Source organism: Salmo trutta, chromosome 32 (genome assembly GCF_901001165.1).
Source record: "Salmo trutta chromosome 32, fSalTru1.1, whole genome shotgun sequence".
Classification (NCBI taxonomy): Eukaryota; Metazoa; Chordata; class Actinopteri; order Salmoniformes; family Salmonidae; genus Salmo; species Salmo trutta.
This window is the reverse complement of record NC_042988.1, coordinates 33,341,140-33,360,516: the sequence shown is the minus strand read 5'-3', so window position 1 is coordinate 33,360,516 and position 19,377 is coordinate 33,341,140. Positions and strand designations below refer to the sequence as shown.

The following is a 19,377-nucleotide window of genomic DNA, read 5'->3' as shown; positions in this document are numbered from 1 at the left end:
AAAACTGCTGGGTTTTTCACGCTCAACAGTTTACCGTGTGTATCAAGAATGATCCACCACCCAACGGACATCCAGCCAACTTGACACAACTGTGGGAAGAAGGGGTGTGACTCAATATTAGTAAGGTGTCCTTAATGTTTTGTACACTCAGTGTAAGTATTCCTTTATAATGTGCTGGTTTGTGGTGTTGGGTATGATGTGTGGTTTTTATGTGCATGTACCTGACACCATGAAGTTCCCACAGGATAACAAGTTCTAAGTGCTATATGGCCACATACAGTAATTCTAGCTCTCTGTTGATGTCTATATTTGGCTAATGTTCTTTTTCATTTTCTGTTTCAGAGTGGGCAGTTTGACTATGACTATAGCCCAAACTTCCACCCCACATTTCAGGTGTTTTTAGACGGCATGTCGGGGAAAGAGAACATCAGACTGAGTCTTTTAGACAGAGGAAGTAATGACCAAATAGTGTGGGAGTGTCTAATTCCAACAGGTTAGATCAAATGCCAGTTGGTTATGAACCTGTAAACCCCTCACCCCTACTCATTTAAACTGTATACAACACACTGTACACCCCTCACCCCTACTCATTTAAATTGTATTCAACACACTGTACACCCCTCACCCCTACTTATTTAAACTGTATTCAACACTGTACACCCCTCACCCCCTACTCATTTAAACTGTATTCAAACACACTGTACATCCCTCACCCCTACTCATTTAAACTGTATTCAACACACTGTAGACCCCTCACCCCCTACTTATTTAAACTGAATTTAACACACTGTACACCCCTCACCCCTACTCATTTAAACTGTATTCAACACTGTACACCCCTCACCCCTACTCATTTAAACTGTATTCAACACACTGTACATCCCTCACCCCTACTCATTTAAACTGTATACAACACACTGTACACCCCTCACCCCTACTCATTTAAACTGTATTCAACACACTGTACACCGCTCACCCCTACTCCTTTAAACTGTATACAACACAATGTACACCCCTCACCCCCTACTCATTTAAACTGTATTCAACACACTGTACACCCCTCACCCCTACTCATTTAAACTGTATTCAACACACTGTACACCCCTCACCCCTACTCATTTAAACTGTATTCAACACACTGTACACCCCTCACCCCTACTCATTTAAACTGTATTCAACACACTGTACACCCCTCACCCCTACTCATTTAAACTGTATTCAACACACTGTACACCCCTCACCCCTACTCATTTAAACTGTATTCAACACACTGTAAACCCCTCACCCCTACTCATTTAAACTGTATTCAACACACTGTACACCCCTCACCCCTACTCATTTAAACTGTATTCAACACTGTACACCCCTCACCCCTACTCATTTAAACTGTATTCAACACACTGTACACCCCTCACCCGTACTCATTTAAACTGTATTCAACACACTGTACACCCCTCACCCCTACTCATTTAAACTGTATTCAACACACTGTAAACCCCTCACCCCTACTCATTTAAACTGTATTCAACACACTGTACACCCCTCACCCCTACTCATTTAAACTGTATTCAACACTGTACACCCCTCACCCCTACTCATTTAAACTGTATACAACACACTGTACACCCCTCACCCCTACTCATTTAAACTGTATACAACACACTGTACACCCCTCACCCCTACACATTTAAACTGTATTCAACACACTGTACACCCCTAACTTCCTACTTATTTAAACTGTGCTCAACACACTGGATAAAAATAAATCTGTTTCGATTTTCAGAACCACCTCATGTCAATCCAATCAACCTTAATCCAGGTAGGATTTTGTTTTCTTTGATATGGAATGTGTTTCAGTCTTGTCATCAATCAATCAATCAATCATTGTTATTGTTATGTACATCATCAAGTGATCAGTCTTGTTAAGAGAGACACATTCAGGTCATTAAATATGTTTTGTTGTATTTCGTGGCTTGTTATGTAGAACACAGTTGTTCTTGAGGGTTTTAGATAATTGTGGCTCTAATAATATGACCTAGTTGTGTATGCATTTTCTGACATGAATCTCAGGTGCTGAGCTTGAACTGAACAAGCTCTCAGGTGAAGCGTTTGTGGATAAGCATATGGCTGATCTCATTCAGAGGGTCACGATGGTGCTGCATGTAGCAGGTGACCTGCTTGTGGAGGAGATGATTCCAGATGAATTGTACTCAAGAATCCTCATGGCTTGGCCCAGTCAGGTACAAATGAGACTGATGTTTGATGCTGTACAAGTAGGAGGAACAACAGTGAAATCTGCCTTCTACAAAGCTCTCCTTAACCATGAACCTCGTCTTGTCCAGGAACTGGGTAAGATCAAACTCCTCCTCTCCCCTGTAGCTCAGTTGGTAGAACATGGTGCTTGCAACGCTAGGATAGTTGGTTTGATTCCCAGGAGCACCCATTTGTAAACATATATGTATAAATATATATAGTCCGTTTGGATAAAAGTGTCTGATAAATGTCATATTTTATTATTATTGCTCTCCCACTATGAGTACCTGAAACATGGAGGGACATTAGAACGGACCCTGTAAATTGCAAAGTTTCCCAAAATAACCATAATATTTCAAATAGATGGCCCGCACTTAGGGCTTGTACAGACAGAATACATTTTGTGGACAGAGAGTATATTGTTCCTATAGTGTGTATTCCAATAGTGTGTATTCCCATAGTATGTATTTGTATGTGTGTATTCCCATAGTGCGTATTTTTGTTTGTATTCAGTGTGTATTCCCATAGTGTGCATTCTTATGTGTGTATTCAGAGTGTGTATTATTATGTGTGTATTCCGAGTATGTATTCCCATAGTGTGTAGTATTATGTGTGTATTCCCAGCATATGTATTCGGAGTGTGTATTCCCGTGGTGTGTATTCCTATATGGTGTATTATTATGCGTATTCAGTGTGTGTATTCCCATAGTGTGTAATTTTTGTGTATTCTCAGTGTTTATTCTCATAGTGTGTGCTCTTATGCGTGTATTCATAGTGTGTATTCTCATAGTGTGTATTCAGAGTGTGTATTCTTATGTGTTTTGTTGGGAAGCAGCAGCTTCCCGCTGATGAATGGGATGGCCTGGGATGGTTCTCGACCGTTGAACAAAGGGCAGCAAGTGGTCCCTCTTCCAGAGCAGGATGTCAGAATACTACAGTCACTATGCTCCTAATCTGCATTGGAGTGTTGGGAGATATGACTGACAGCAGGAAGTCTATGAGGATTTAAAGTTAAAGCTGTTATAGTCCAGTGTTTGTGCTAACATTCCACTACTTGACACTTCTTGTCATGCCAAACAGTCTGGCTGTACGGCATGTCAAGAATCAATCAAAATCAAATCAAAGTTTATTCATCACGTGCACAGGATACACTGTGTGTAAATTAAAGAATGTGGGTGTGTGTGAGTTTGTGTGGGTGGGAATGTGTGGAGTGCTGTGCGTAGACAGCCAGTGATTGCAGGTAGACAGTCATTGATAAGCTGTTCAGCAGTTTTAATGCTTCAGAGCTCGCCCCCAGTGATGAACTTTGCAGCCTTCACCACCCTCTGTAGAGCCTTGTGGTGGAGAGGGATGCAGCTGCCGTACCAGGCGGTGATATAGCCAGTCAGTATGCAGCTCAATGGTACATCTGTAGAAACAGGTGCCAAGTTTTTTTCAGCCACCTGAGGAAGAACAGGCGCTGGCGTCCCTTGATAAATGCACCAATTAGTGGCAAGGAGTGGAATGTTACCACAAACACACCAGATTTCTTCATGCTAGTAGTGTGTCCTAGTGTTTTCAATAATTTGTAACCATGTTCATTTTTAAATGTCTTTTGTCTTCTTAATTTGATTTTTTTCTATGTAATAGGGTGGTGCATTTCCTCATTTCTCTCATTCACTTATATTAATGTAGTGAATATAAATTACTATTTTAATATTGAAATGTTGACTTAATACCATTCATTTTCTACAAATGTGTTGAACTATAAAAGGTGCAGAGTCATGTTAGTAATAGTCAGATTGTATATTTCTGACTGACTACTCTGTACTCTGGTGGCACTGTAGCCTACACAGGTCCAGCCACCACAAAGATAGAAGGAAAATACATATCCTAGAGGGCAAACTTTAACCTTGTGATGGTCCAATTGTTGATGTTTACGAACGTTTCCTTTCTATTTCTCTGAAATGTTGCCATACTCTACTTTTGGAAAAGCAAGCCTCTATGGAAACGGTGTAGTCAGAACATTATATGCAATGTTGAGTATTGTCATATATTTTTTGGTTTATTTAATTGGTCTGAATTTTCATATCTTATCAAAAAGTCCTTTATTACACAGATGTTTACTAAGTTTGTCTGCTTTTGAATGGAAGCATATTCTTTGAGCTACTACAGTTTATTAATCATGTGTTGGTTTATTTTTCATTCATTCAAAGGATTGATGAGGTATTGTTTATGCTTGAATTATTGATTAATCATTTTATAGATGCTTTTATGCAGAAATAATAGCTGGATGTGTTTCTTTCCAATTTACCATTTAACCAAAATGTGTCAATGTGATGTTGTTATAACCTAATAGTTATGTTTAGTCATTTTGTAACTTGTGTATTGTTGATTATTGTTATGTCCGTTGTGGGGGAAATAGGGTGTTTGAAAATCATGTCCTCTTATGGGTTTATTTCTCAATAAATAATGACTATAAATGTTGAGCTGAATATCAGGAGTGAGTCAAAAAACTACACTTCCCAGAGTGCACCAGCAGCAGCAAACCGGCTGCTTGTCACCTGATCAATCATTTTCACTTATTTGGAGCACCTGTGAAGGCATGGAGGGCGTCAGTCATTCAGAAGAACAAACTTCAGAGGGAAAACTCCAAGTTCACTCACAGGTTCAGTCCAAAGACGCCAATGGTAAAAGGCTTAAATGATTAATTCATCTTAGTTATTTAGAATGTTATTTAAATGTTTAAACTAATTTAAGTTCATTAAAATGTTTAAGATGGTAACTTTTTGTTCTGTCTTTAAAAGGTTTACAACCTAATTTACTTGCTAATTTACTGGCTAAATTACTGGACAGACCAATCAACTGAAGGTAAACTAAAAATTAAAAAAGATTGAGTTGGAAAATTGAGTTGTCCCTGTGTCCTTTGGATGGTGAACAAGAGGAGGACTTGACAGTTGTAAACCACGCGGAGCGGCCTGGCCCTGAGGATAAACGGCGTCAGATTCAGAAATAAGCTGTTGACGCAGAGGAAGTCAAGATGGCGGAAGATGTCCTGGGGAAGTCGGTCCAGCAGCTCAAAAAGGAGAGGACCATTGCAAAAAGCAGCTTCACCAGACAAGCCAACTTCATTTCAAGAGGAGCAAGCAGCATGCTTCAAGTGGAGTTAAAGGAGGAATTCGCTAAGCTTTCAGATTGTTTCAGAAAGATGCTCGATGCCAACGATGACTACAGGATTGGACTGGAGGCTGACATGACTGAGGATGAGGAACCAGGTCTTAATGAACAGCAAGAGGCTGACATTGATAGATCTGTAAATGAAGGTGAAACAAAGTTGGCGGAAATAAGAGACATTGTTCAAACAAACCTGTGGTCGAGGTATGGAAGGAGTGAACTTCTTGTGGCAATCCTGGAAGCAGAAAAAGCCAATGATAAAGCGGCTTATGTACCAGTGGAAAGTGCCAATTTAGAGGGCTATGAAGTGCACCTCGCTCTCTTGGACAAGAGGATAAAAGAGGCCATCTCAGCAATGTCATCATGGGAGCGATGGATCCCTGTAGAATTAAAAGACAAATTAGATGGAAGAGTCAAGGACGTAAGAGCATTCTACTACAGGCTTGAGTCAAGGAGACCTGAATTCGCCACTGCACGGACGACCAATGAGCGAGGCACAGGAGTGAAACTACTACACCAACCGGCAACATCCACACCAATAGTGAGAATCAAGCCAATCTCTCTACCTATCTTCAATGGAAGCAGGAGAGAATATCACAGATGGAGGAAAGACTGGGAAAGCTTGCAACAGCAGGGAGAGCCATCCGGATCAACTGAAGTTAAGATGATTCAACTCCTGGAGAGTGTGGATGGCAAAATCTCAAAAGACCTCAGACTTTCAACCTACACCACTGCCGATGACATGTTCAGAGTCCTGGAGAACAGGTATGGCAACAAGTCAACCATCATAGTGGAAATCCTGGAAGAGCTGGAGAAGATGCCACATGTGAAAGGGAACCAACCAAGAAAGGTCATTGATCTCATACAGTCAGTGGAGAAGGCTCTAGCAGATCTCACAGAGTTAGGAAACTCTGGAGCCATAAATAACCCACTGGTAATTAGATCCATTGAAAGCAAGTTGCCTGACTTCATTAACCTCTCTAGGGTAGGTGGCACCAAATCGTCCCACCTACGTAACAGCCAGTGGAATCCTGTGGCGCGTTATTCAAATACCTTAGAAATGCTATTACTTCAATTTCTCAAACATATTACTATTTTACAGCATTTTAAAGACAAGACTCTCGTTAATCTAACCACACTGTCCGATTTCAAAAAGGCTTTACAACGAAAGCAAAACCTTAGATTATGTCAGAGTACCCAGCCAGAAATAATCAGACCCATTTTTCAAGCTAGCATATAATGTCACATAAACCCAAACCACAGCTAAATGCAGCACTAACCTTTGATCTTCATCAGATGACACACCTAGGACATTATGTTATACAATACATGCATGTTTTGTTCAATCAAGTTCATATTTATATAAAAAAACAGCTTTTTACATTAGCATGTGATGTTCAGAACTAGCATACCCACCGCAAACTTCCGGCGAATTTACTAACAATTTACTAAATTACTCACGGTAAACGTTCACACAAAGCATCATTATTTTAAGAATTATAGATACAGAACTCCTCTATGCACTCTGTCCGATTTTAAAATAGCTTTTTGGTGAAAGCACATTTTGCAATATTCTAAGTAGATAGCCCGGCATCACAGGGCTAGCTATTTAGACACCCAGCAAGTTTATCCTTCACCAAACTCCGATTTACTATTAGAAAAGTTTGATTACCTTTGGTGTTCTTCATCAGAATGCACTCCCAGGACTTCTACTTCAATAACAAATGTTGGTTTGGTCCCAAATAATCCATTGTTATATCCAAACAGCGGCGTTTTGTTCGTGCGTTCAAGACACTATCCGAAAGGGTAAATAAGGGTTACGAGCACGGCGCATTTCTTGACAAAAAAAATCTAAATATTCCATTACCGTACTTCGAAGCATGTCAACCGCTGTTTAAAATCCATTTTTATGCCATTTTTCTCGTAAAAAAGCGATAATATTCCGACCGGGAATCTGCGTTTAGGTAAATAGACGAAAGAAAATAAAGCACGGGATCAACTCGTGCACGCGCCTAAGCCCATTATCCTCTTATCGGCCACTTGCCAAAAGCGCAAATGTGTTTCAGCCTGGGGCTGGAATGACATCATTCAGCTTTTTCCCGGGCTCTGAGAGCCTATGGGAGCCGTAGGAAGTGTCACGTTACAGCAAAGATCCTCAGTCTTCAATAAACAGAGACAAGAAGAACAAGATCTTGTCAGAGAGGGCACTTCCTTTAACCTGTTGGGGATAGGGGGCAGTATTTGCACGGCCGGATAAAAAATGTACTTGATTTAATCTGGTTACTACTCCTGCCCAGTAACTAGAATATGCATATAATTGTTTGATTTGGATAGAAATCACCCTAAAGTTTCTTAAACTGTTTGAATGGTGTCTGAGTATAACAGAACTCATTTGGCAGGCCAAAACCTGAGAAGATTCCAAACAGGAAGCGCTCTCTCTGACCATTTCATGGCCTTATTGATCATCTCTAACAAAAACAGGGGATCTCTGGCATGACGTGACATTTTCTAACGCTCCCATAGGCTCTCAGAAGGCGCCAGAAAGCTGAATCGTGGCTTTGCAGCCCATGGCTGAAAAACATTAGCGCATTTTGTAAGTGGCCGATCTGAGGACAATGGGACGGGGCGCGCGTGGCCGAGTCGACTCAATGTTTACTTTCTCTCTCTTTGAACGAAAACCACCACTCCCGGTATTATCGCTTTTTAACGAGAAAAATGGCATAAAAATTGATTTTAAACAGCGGTTGACATGCTTCGAAGTACAGTAATGGAATATTTAGAAATGTTTTGTCACGAAACGCGTCGGGCTCGTGACCCTTATTTACCCTTTCGGATAGTGTCTTGAACGCACGAACAAAACGCCGCTATTTGGATATAACTATGGTTTATTTGGGACCAAACCAACATTTGTTATTGAAGTAGAAGTCCTGGGAGTGCATTCTGACGAAGAACAGCAAAGGTAATAACATTTTTCTCAAAGTAAATCTGACTTTGGTGAGTGCTAAACTTGCTGGGTGTCTAAATAGCTAGCCCTGTGATGCCGGGCTATCTACTCAGAATATTGCAAAATGTGCTTTCACCGAAAAGCTATTTTAAAATCGGACATAGCGAGTGCATATAGGAGTTCTGTATCTATAATTCTTAAAATAATTATGTTTTTTGTGAACGTTCTTCCTCAAACCATGGGTCCGGTCAGGGCAAAGTGGGAGGCAAGGAATGGAGGTGGAGGGTCTATCAAAGGCACAAAGTAAATTAATTCTTCCAAATCAAATGAGGGACGAAGACAACAAAGCCTTGGGTATCGGCTACCGAATGGATGAAGACAAGCTCTACATGTTAACCTCAGTTAACTTTTCAAAAAGGAAAAAGAAGATGAGAGTTGGGAAAAATCTTCTCAAGGAGGAGGTGAGAACTGAGACACCTAACCCACTGACTAGGAGGGCCCTCTTAAGCCAAGTGGCTGGACTGTACGACCCAATTGGCTTAGTTATACCTGCCAAACAGAAGGGAGCAATTCTTGTTCGAAAAGCATTCCAAGAGGGAGGGGGTGGGAAACTAACCCAAGAAACCTGGGACCAACCTCTCTCAGAAAGCCTCAGGGAAGAAGCCATCCAGCTTTTTGAAGAATGTGCAGCTTGGAGAGGTGAAATTCTACAGGAGCCTCACACCAGCTGGCTGGGAAGGGAAACCGTGGGGCATCACATTCTCTGATGGAAGTGATAAAACCTATGGAGCAGTGATGTACTTAAGATGGGAGACAAGTCAAGGCACTAAAGTTCGATTTGTTGAATCAAAAGCCAAGCTGACACCCCTGGATCAGAAGGGAGACGCTGTAAAAGCTGAGATCTGTGGTGCCGTCTTCGCAGCCAGGATCAGGAAGTATGTGGAAAGGTATGCTCGAATGAAGATCGAGAGATGGTTCCATCTACTTGACAGTCAAACGGTCTTGGGAGCCATTCAAAGAGTCAGTTATGGGTACAAAACCTTCTTTGCAAACAGAGTGGGTGAAATCCAGAAGGCTGGACAAGTGCAAGACTGGTGGTGGATCCGTGGGGATCTAAACATAGCTGACATCATAACAAGAGGGGGTGCTCCTGAAGATTTGAAGGAGAATTCCACATGGCAAGAGGGACCAGAGTTCCTAAAGTGGCCAGTGGAGGAGTGGCCTATAAAATCAGCTGGAGAGGTTGCAGCTCATGCCAGGGAGAGTGTAAACAAGCTCCAGAGGAAGGCATTCTCAGGTGCATTGACGAGCTGAAGCGAGAAGTAGTCAGCAGAAAGAAGACCTACAAGGCACTCAGGAAAGTCCAAAGAGTGAAACTCAAGAGGGAATACCTGTGGTGAACCCAACTCTTTTTAGAAGGAAGCCCACTGGTTGGGTTAAAGATCTTGTGGAAGTAAGAAGATTCAGTAGCCTGTCCAAACTGGTGAGAGTCGTTGCCTGGGTTTGTCTAGCAGCCAAGCAGTGGCTGAAGAGGAAGGGCCAGGCCCCTAAACAGGCAAAGAGGGAGGTAAGATCACCCAAGCAAGCTGTGTCGACTGTCAAAGAACATGAAGATGCACTCAAATACCTTTTTCTCGCAGCTCAAGAAGGTACAGATTTTTCAGACACAACTCTAAGCAGACTGACAGTGTACAAAGATGTGAAGTCTGGGCTGCTAGTTTGTGGAGACAGAATTCAGACATTCAACGACGATAAGACAGCAGTGCCAGTTTTACCCTTTGAAGCATGGGCGTCTACACTGCTGGCACAAGAATCCCACAAAGCAAACCACGAGGGAGTGGCGGGAACCCTTCTCCGGATGAGGAAGAAAGCCTGGGTGTGCTCCTGAAGATTTAGGCCGTAGACTTGCCAAGAAAATGGTTGACAGCTGTATGGTCTGCAGGAAAAACAAGGCAAAACAGTGTCAACAAATCATGGCTGACCTGCCTCTAGAGCGAACAGGCCCAGCTGCACCTTTTGAATTCACCGCCATGGACCTGTTCGGCCCTTATGAAGTGAAAGATGAGGTCAAGAAGAGAACTAGACTCAAAGTATGGGGAATAGTCTTCTGCTGCATGGCTTCCCGAGCCATACACACTGAAGTGGTGAGTGACATGTCATCTGAAGGATTCCTGCTAGCCTATCAAAGGTTCACCTCACTGAGAGGACACCCCAGGAAACTCTGGTCAGACCCTGGCACAAACTTTGTGGGAGCCAAACCCACACTTCAAAAATTCTTTAACCAACAAAATAAGTCTGAACTTGAAGACACAGCTGCCAAGCATGGTACAGAATGGTCATGGAAGATCCACCCTGCAGACTCTCCCCATAGGAATGGTGCCGCAGAGGCAGCTGTCAAAGTAGTGAAGTGGGCGTTGAGCAACCTTGGTGGAGATGGTGGTTTTACGTGGGGAGAATTCCAAACTTTTCTCTTCATGGCAGCCAACCTTGCTAATGAGAGACCCATTGATGCAAGAACTCAAAGCAGAGAAGACTGTGTAGAGTACATCACCCCGAATTCTCTGCTTTTAGGACGTACCAATCCAAAGGGAGACCCTGGAGATTTCCAGTTTGATGGCTACCCTTACAAAAGACCCTTACATATTCAAGCAGAGGTAAGCCGTTTCTGGAAGAAGTGGAGCCAATTGGCTGGACCTAATCTGTTCATAAGGAACAAATGGCACACCAAAAAGCGAAATGTTGCTGTTGGAGATGTGGTCTGGTTGGCTGACCAAAACGCGCTAAGAGGACAGTACAAGCTGGCTAGAGTGGTCGGTGTCAATGCTGACAGCAAAGGCATCATTAGAGATGTGCTTGTGAAGACTTTTCCCAGCTATCCTGTTCACATCAAAGTCAAACAGCAAAAAAGGGCCCACAAGAGCAAACGGTGAAAGAACGAAGAGGCTTCAAACCAAAATCCCAGGCACAATTCTTCATAGAGATGTCAGACGCCTTGTCATTCTACTACCCATTGAAGAACAAACAGAGGTGTGAAGGGCTTGTGACCTCTCTGGATTTGAAAAAAACCAGGAGCTCAAGTGGGAGGTGTTGAGCTGAATATCAGGAGTGAGTCAAAGAACTACACTTCCCAGAGTGCACCAGCAGCAGCAAACCGGCTGCTTGTCACCTGATCAATCATTTTCACTTATTTGGAGCACCTGTGAAGGCATGGAGGGTGTCAGTCATTCAGAAGAACAAACCTCAGAGGGAAAACTCCAAGTTCACTCACAGGTTCAGTCCAAAGACGCCAATGGTAAAAGGCTTAAATGATTAATTCATCTTAGTTATTTAGAATGTTATTTAAATGTTTAAACTAATTTAAGTTCATTAAAATGTTTAAGATGGTAACTTTTTGTTCTGTCTTTAAAAGGTTTACAACCTAATTTACTGGCTAATTTACTGGCTAAATTACTGGACAGACCAATCAACTGAAGGTAAACTAAAAATGAAAAAAGATTGAGTTGGAAAATTGAGTTGTCCCTGTGTCCTTTGGATGGTGAACAAGAGGAGGACTTGACAATAAATAGTTATGGTGTGGGTGATTCCCTTCACACGAAACAACATTGTGTAGTGTTTAGGTGAGGAGGGTTAATGATTGTACTAACAAAATAGCTACTATATGGGCAATACCAACGTTCAACATGATTAGAATTCATTTTCAAATTCCAATTATCATGGGTCTTATTACAAGAAATACATCATGCTAAATGTATTTTATCAACATGTAACACTGCCATACTATACCACCTCAGGTTTAAACAGGAGCATAAGGAGCTCTGCCTAACACATTATACACAGGTTCTAACAATCCAGGTTGAGCTGACAAATGTGGAAATGAGCAAACCATCATCAGGTAACAGTACAGTATGTTTTCTCTGTTCCTTAGAGTTAGAAAAAGACAAGGCCCACTCAACATGTAGATTAGTGAACCAGATGGACAAACATCACCCAACGTTCATCAACAGGACAGTAAATACTTACAACTAGAAAGCGGCAGGAGAAAGTCAGGGGGAAACTGGGCATCAAACTATAAATTATTCTTCAAAAACTGGGTCAAACTTAGATGTCAAAACCAACAGCTCTATTCCCTCTCATCTGCTCCTTCCTCTGGGCGGCCACACCCAGGTCTCATCACACCTGATATTGATGAACCTCATCAGCCAATGAGAATAGTTCAGAAATTAGACAGCCGTCACCGGGTTACGCAACAGCATGCAAGGAAAATAGTGCCAAGGGCTTTGTCAGCTATATTATCAATGTACAAAACAAAGCACTTTTTGTATTTAATAAACACACACATTTCAAAGACAAAGCAGCAACACCACACAACTACAATATCAACCTACAGGAGGCCATGTGTATAATGTTGATGTAACCTACAGATTTTAAGGTTGGTATGAGCATGAATTCAAGTCATGGTTTTCACATGGTTGACCTTGGTGTTAGTGTTGGCTGAGCTGGTTCAGAAAAGGCCATCCACACAGTGTGCCTCAAGCTGATAGGTTACTTTGGTTGCCCTTTAATGTTTTCTCACATCCACCAATAGATAATCAGCTATAGCTCAAACATGCAGTGTCATAGAGCATGACTCTTTCATAGAACGTGTGTGTGTGTGTGTGTGTGTGTGTGTGAGTCGGCTGTCTGCCTGGCCAGCTCCCCTCTACACTGCGATTCTCTGCCTCTAACCCTATTATGGGGGCTGAGTCACTGGCTTACTGGTGCTCTTCCATGCCTTCCCTAGGAGGGGTGCATCACTTGAGTGGGTTGAGTCACTGACATGATCTTCCTGTCCAGTCCTGCCCCCCCTCGGTGTGCTGTGGAGGAGATCTTCATGGGCTATACTCAGCCTTATTTCAGGGTGGTAAGTTGGTGGTCTGTTGATATCCCTCTAGTGGTGTGGGGGCTGTGTTTTGGCAAAGTGGGTGGGGTTATATCCTGCCTGGTTGGCAGTGTCCGGGGGTATCATCAGACGGGGCCACAGTGTCTCCCCTCCTGTCTCAGCCACCAGTATTTATGATGCAATAGTTTGTGTCAGGGGACTAGGTTCAGTCTGTTATTTCTCCTGTCTTATCCGGTGTCCTGTGTGAATTTAATCATGCTCCCTCTAATTCTCTCTCTCTCTCCCTCTCCTCCCAGAGGAACTGAGACCTAGGACCATGCCTCAGGACTATCTGGCCTGATGACTCCTTGCTGTCCCCAGTCCACCTGGTCGTGCTGCTGCTCCAGTTTCAATTGTTCTGCCTGCACCTATGGATCCCTGACCTGTTCACCGGACATGCTACCTTGTCCCGGACCTGACATTTACTCCTGAGGTGCTGACCTGTTGCATCCTCAACAACCACTGTGATTATTATTATTTGACCCTGCTGGTCATCTATGAACATTTGACCATCTTGGCCATGTACTGTTATAATCTCCACCCGGCACAGCCAGAAGAGGACTGGCCACCCCTCAGAGCCTGCTTCCTCTCTAGGTTTCTTCCTAGGTGTTTTTCCTAGCCACCGTGCATCTGCATTACTTGCTGTTTGGAGTTTTAGGCTGGGTTTCTGTATAGCACTTTGTGACATCTGCTGATGTTAAAAGGGCTTTATAAATAAAATGTGATTGATTGATTATGAGCGTGTGTGTCGTGAACGTGCAATTCCACATGTGAATAACATTTTCACGTGTTGTTTTACCTGTGAAACGACAAATGTGATTTTCACAAATGTTTTTCACATTTGAAAATGCAATTCCACATATGAAAGTGAGATTTCCACATGTTGAGTTAACATGTGAAACCACAAATATCACATCTGAAACTACAAATCACATGTGAGGTGAAAACATGTTATTTGCCCCACATGTGAAAAGGTGTTAACATGTGAACTCTAAATGTAATACATGTGGAAATATGGTTTCACATGTGAAATTTAAGTTCAAAACGTAGAAAATAGCTATTGCACATGTGAAACTGCAAATTTGACGTTTTTTTTGTGTGGTGACGATGACATAAAAATATTGGGGACGACATCCATGCAAGTATTACAGTCCGATTTACCCCCCAACATAGTGTAAAAACAATAGCCTAAAGCTAGGCTTATTCTGATAGCCGGTAATGAGGAGATTCTGGATCTACAAGGCGTGTGAGTTTTTATGGTTTTGGTCGAACTGTCTTAATGTTGACATACTTCAGGTGCACAGCAACTGTAACTGAAAGGAAATCATTGTTTATTATTAGCCTCATTGTTATTCCGAACATAATTGAACTTGAGGTTTTTAACATCTATCATATCAGATAATTGTAAGTCACTCTGGATAAGATAGTCTGCTAAATTACTAAAATATAAATGTAAATCTGATCTGGTTTATGGAACATGATCTTTGTACGGTAACTTAATATCTTTCCTTTGAATGAGGAGATTATCCCAGGTCTATTTAGCCAGATCAGTTCAGGGCAGGTCTACCATGTGTTCTATCAAACAAATATTATACATACATTCAGTAGTTTAACTGTCACGGGAGTCGAAAGGAGAAGCGGACCAAAGTGCAGCGTGTGTGTCGGTCCACATTTTATTTACACTGTGAAACTATTGCAATACATAAACTAAATGACAAAAACAACAAACTGTGACACAGAGGTGAAACATACACTGACTCAAAGATATTCTCCCACAAACCCAGGTGGGAAAAACCCCTACTTAAGTATGATCTCCAATTAGAGACAACTAGGACCAGCTGCCTGTAATTGGAGATCATCCCAAACAAAACCCAGCATAGAAATACAAAACTAGAACATAACATCATAGAAAAACTAAACTAGAAAACCCCCGTCAAGCCCTGACCTACTTTACCATAGAAAATAACAGCTTTCTATGGTCAGAACGTGACATTAACTCATTTAGCCTGTATGTTTGCAAGCCAAAGACATTGAGATGTGACATTGCACCCCAACACAGCCTTTTCAAATCAAATCCCTGTTGTCATTTTTAATATGATGCACTCTGACTTCATGGAAACATCATCAGATAGAACAGTTGGGGTTACAGGAAAACTATAAATAGGAATACATTTACTGGCATGAGAGGTTTGAGCGTGAGAGATGGAAAGAGAGAGAGGGGAAAGGAGAGCGGGAATGAGAGAGAGGGAAGGAGAGAGCTGGAAGGAGAGAGCTGGAAGGAGAGAGCAGGAAGGAGAGAGGAAAGGAAGGAGAGGGAAGGAGAGTGAGGAAAGGAGAGAAAGGGAAAGAGAGATGGGGAAGGAACAGTGAAATTGGTATAGTGAGAGCACATTCTACACAGTACTATCTAATAAAACTTTAGTCTTGAATTTTTCTTTCACACAAGGTTATATTGCTATGAAGTAGATAGACCAATAAGATTTGATTTGATTTAGGAAGTAGGCCTACTTTCTTGCCAGCAGATCTTCTCATTGTAATCTGTTTACAGTAGACTTGTTCAGCGACGTGCATGTTTCTTCTGTTCTGTTCTTTTCATAGGAAGTACATCCACCCATTTCATAACAAGTAGTTCTACCTTCACTCATCCATAAGAAATAGTATCTATCCATCACAGGTTGATACTAAAATGTGCTGTAGCCTAGAACAGTTTGAAACAAAGAAATCCAACCAAATAATGTTGAATCCAGTTGTGACAGAGAACTAGCCTAAACTGGTGCTCCACACACAGCAGGTGCTCCATTATCAGTCAAACATCAGTCAAAGGTTATCTTCTATGGGCTACGTGGGATGCTAGCGTCCCACCTGCGGGACACAGCCAGTGAAATATCAGGGTGGCAAATTCAAAAACAACAAAATGTCATAATTCACCTTTCTCAAACATACAACTATTTTACACCATTTTAAAGATACACTTCTCCTTGATGTAACCACATTGTCCGATTTCAAAAAGGCTTTACAGCGAAAGCAAAACATTAGATTATGTTAGGAGAGTACATAGACAAAAATAATCACACAGCCATTTTCCAAGCAAGGACATGTGTCAATAAAACCCAAAACACAGCTAATTGAAGCACTAACCTTTGACGATCTTCATCAGATGACACTCCTAGGACATTATGTTACACAATACAAATATGTTTTGTTCGATAAAGGTCATATTTATATCCAAAAACAGTATTTTACATTGGCGCATGATATTCAGAAAATGTATTCCCACCAAAACGTCCGGTGGATGTGCACATCAATTTACAAAAAATACTCATCATAAACGTTGACAAAATATATAACAATTATTTAAAGAATTATAGATAGACTACTCCTGGATTCAACCGCTGTGTCAGATTTTAAAATAGCTTTATGGAGAAAGCACATTTTTCAATATTCTCAGTACATAGCTCAGCCATCACGGCGAGCTATACAGACACCCGCCAAGTTCGGCCCAACCTAAACTCAGAATTAGTATTAGAAATATTCTCTTACCTTTGCTGATCTTCGTCAGAATGCACTCCCAGGACTGCTACTTCCACAAGAAATTTTGTTTTTGTTTGAAATAATCCATATTTATGTACAAATACCTCCGTTTTGTTTGTGCATACAGATCACTTATCCAAAGGCATAATGCGCGAGCGCGGAACCAGAGACGAAAAGTCAAAATGTTCCATTACCGTACTTAGAAGCATGTCAAACGCTGTTTAAAATCAATCTTTATGGTAATTTTTATGTAAAATTGCGATAATATTCCAACCGGACAATAGCATATTCATTCAAGAAGAAAAAGAAGTAACGGCGCGCTCGCGTAACGGCGCATATCCAATCCCTTTGTTGCCAGGCAGTCCACTCAGAAACAGAGCTTCTATTATCTGCCCAGTGACAGGAGAATGCTCAAACCACTTTCTGAAGGCTGTTGACAGCCAATGGAAGCCTTAGGAAGTGCAACGTCACCCCACATACACTGTAGTTTCAATAGAGAATCAAAAGAAGAACTACAATTCTCAGACTTTCCACTTCCTGCTTGGATTTTTCTCAGGTTTTTGCCTGCCATATGAGTTTTGTTATACTCACAGACACCATTCAAACAGTTTTAGAAACGTCAGAGTGTTTTCTATCCAAATCTACTAATAATATGCATATTCTAGTTTCTGGGCCAGAGTAGTAACCTGTTTAAATTGGGTAAGTTTTTCATCCGGCCGTGAAAATACTGCCCCCTAGCCCAGACAGTTATCAGTGAAAACAACATTCAGGAAGAGACCAAAATTATTCAAGAAAATGCTTCTGAAACTAAAGCAATTGTGATAAGTTTTGTGGAGTGATTCCTTTGTTAACCTGTTGATTATCTATGTGTTTCTTCAGAGTGAAACCTCTACCAGTAAGATACCCCCACTTAAAGTGAATATCCCAGGTGAAAAGCACAGATGTTTCAGATTTACACATACAGCAAAACAACGCAAAAATACTACCTTTAGAAGATGACCATGCGAAACATCTAAAGTGATAATATATATATATATATATTTAAATCACTTAGTAAATAATGTCATACTATTGAATTATGATATACTTTACACTTGAGTTGCAAGTATCCCTTTGTACCGTTTATCATAAGCATGCAGTAAGTAGACAATCTGAAATGCTTTTTCACTGACTGATGCAACTCATTTGCATAACAGCACTGGCTATAACGAGATTGGAAGATCTGTGACTGCTGCTGGATGATTTGTGTATTAATTAATGAAAGATGTTCCCAATTGTTTCCAGGCAAAAGGAAATCTGATGAGGCCCATGCAAACAAACAAACAAAGAAACGACAACGTGATGCTGCGTCCAGAATAACTGAAACATTTGGTAGGTGGATGATGGTGTTTATATGGACCACAATCGTTTTAACCCTTTACATTTGTGGGAATTGACCTATATGGATAGGGCTTCATTGAAATATTCTTACAGAAGAAATATGGAAAGCATATGTATAACCATGGTAGCAATTAAAAGGGAACAGTTTGGAGATGGTGGGAAAATTATTAGACTAAAGGTGATAACATCACAGTACACCTGACTCATGACTGAATCCATAAATTACACTGATAGATTTTTTGTGCATTTTACATTTACTGTACTTTTTGCTGCGTTAGTTGATCATGAAATATAAAATATAATCTGGATACATTTAGTAACATGACAAGAATAATTTGGGGTAGGTACAACATAAGACAAAAAACATTACAAGGGTTTGAGTGAGAGGACTAACTGGTGTCTCCTTAAAACTTATTCGGGATCGGTGTCCCTTCCACGGGACGGTTGAGCTAATGTAGGCTAATGCGATTAGCATGAGGTTGTAAGTAACCAGAACATTTCCCAGGACAGAGACATATCTGATATTGGCAGAAAGCTTAAATTCTTGTTAATCTAACTGCACTGTCCAATTTACAGTTGCTATTACAGTGAAAGAATACCATGCTATTGTTTGAGGAGAGAGCACAATTTTGAACATGAAAAGTTATTAATAGACAAATTAGGCACATTTGGGCAGTCTTGATACAGAATTTTGAGCAGAAATGCAATGGTTCATAGGATCAGTCTAAAACTTTGCACATACACTGATGCCATCTAGTGGCCAAAATCTCAAGTGCACCTGGGCTGGAATAACACATTATGGCGTTTCGCTTGCATTTCAAAGATGATGGTACAAAAAAATACAAAAGAACGGTTGTTTTTTTCTTTGTATTATCTTTTACCAGATGTAATGTGTTATATTCTCCTACATTAATTTCACATTTCCACAAACTTCAAAGTGTTTCCTTACAAATGGTACCAAGAATATGTATATCCTTGCTTCAGGGCCTGAGCTACAGGCAGTTAGATTTGGGTATGTCATTTTAGGTGAAAATTGAAAATAAGGAGCTAATCCTTAGTAAGGGGCTAATCCTTAATCCTACAGTTGACTGTAATTTTTCAGATGTTTTCAGACCTCAAAAGTAGTGTTATAGAGTCCAGTGCTCTACTCTTGTAGCCATCTCTCTAACAGTAGTAAATATATGGTTATTTGAGTGGA

The 19,377-nt window shown here is 41.1% G+C and overlaps 1 protein-coding gene across 5 annotated transcripts in view; it reads left to right on the top strand.

The window, feature by feature from the left end:
• The window catches only part of LOC115171760 (nuclear GTPase SLIP-GC), a 44,618-nt gene extending 39,899 nt beyond the window's left edge, over window positions 1–4,719 (top strand). For 4 of the 5 annotated variants that reach the window (XM_029728884.1, XM_029728887.1, XM_029728886.1 and 1 more), the window contains 4 exons: window positions 343–493; window positions 1,784–1,819; window positions 2,071–2,349; window positions 3,086–4,719. In XM_029728884.1, coding sequence (XP_029584744.1) covers window positions 343–493; window positions 1,784–1,819; window positions 2,071–2,349; window positions 3,086–3,102 — 483 coding nt within the window. In that variant the 3' untranslated portion in view covers window positions 3,103–4,719. The remainder of the gene's footprint in view (window positions 1–342; window positions 494–1,783; window positions 1,820–2,070; window positions 2,350–3,085) is intronic. The other variant, XM_029728885.1, reaches the window with a different exon arrangement.
• Window positions 4,720–19,377: the final 14,658 nt, after the last annotated feature.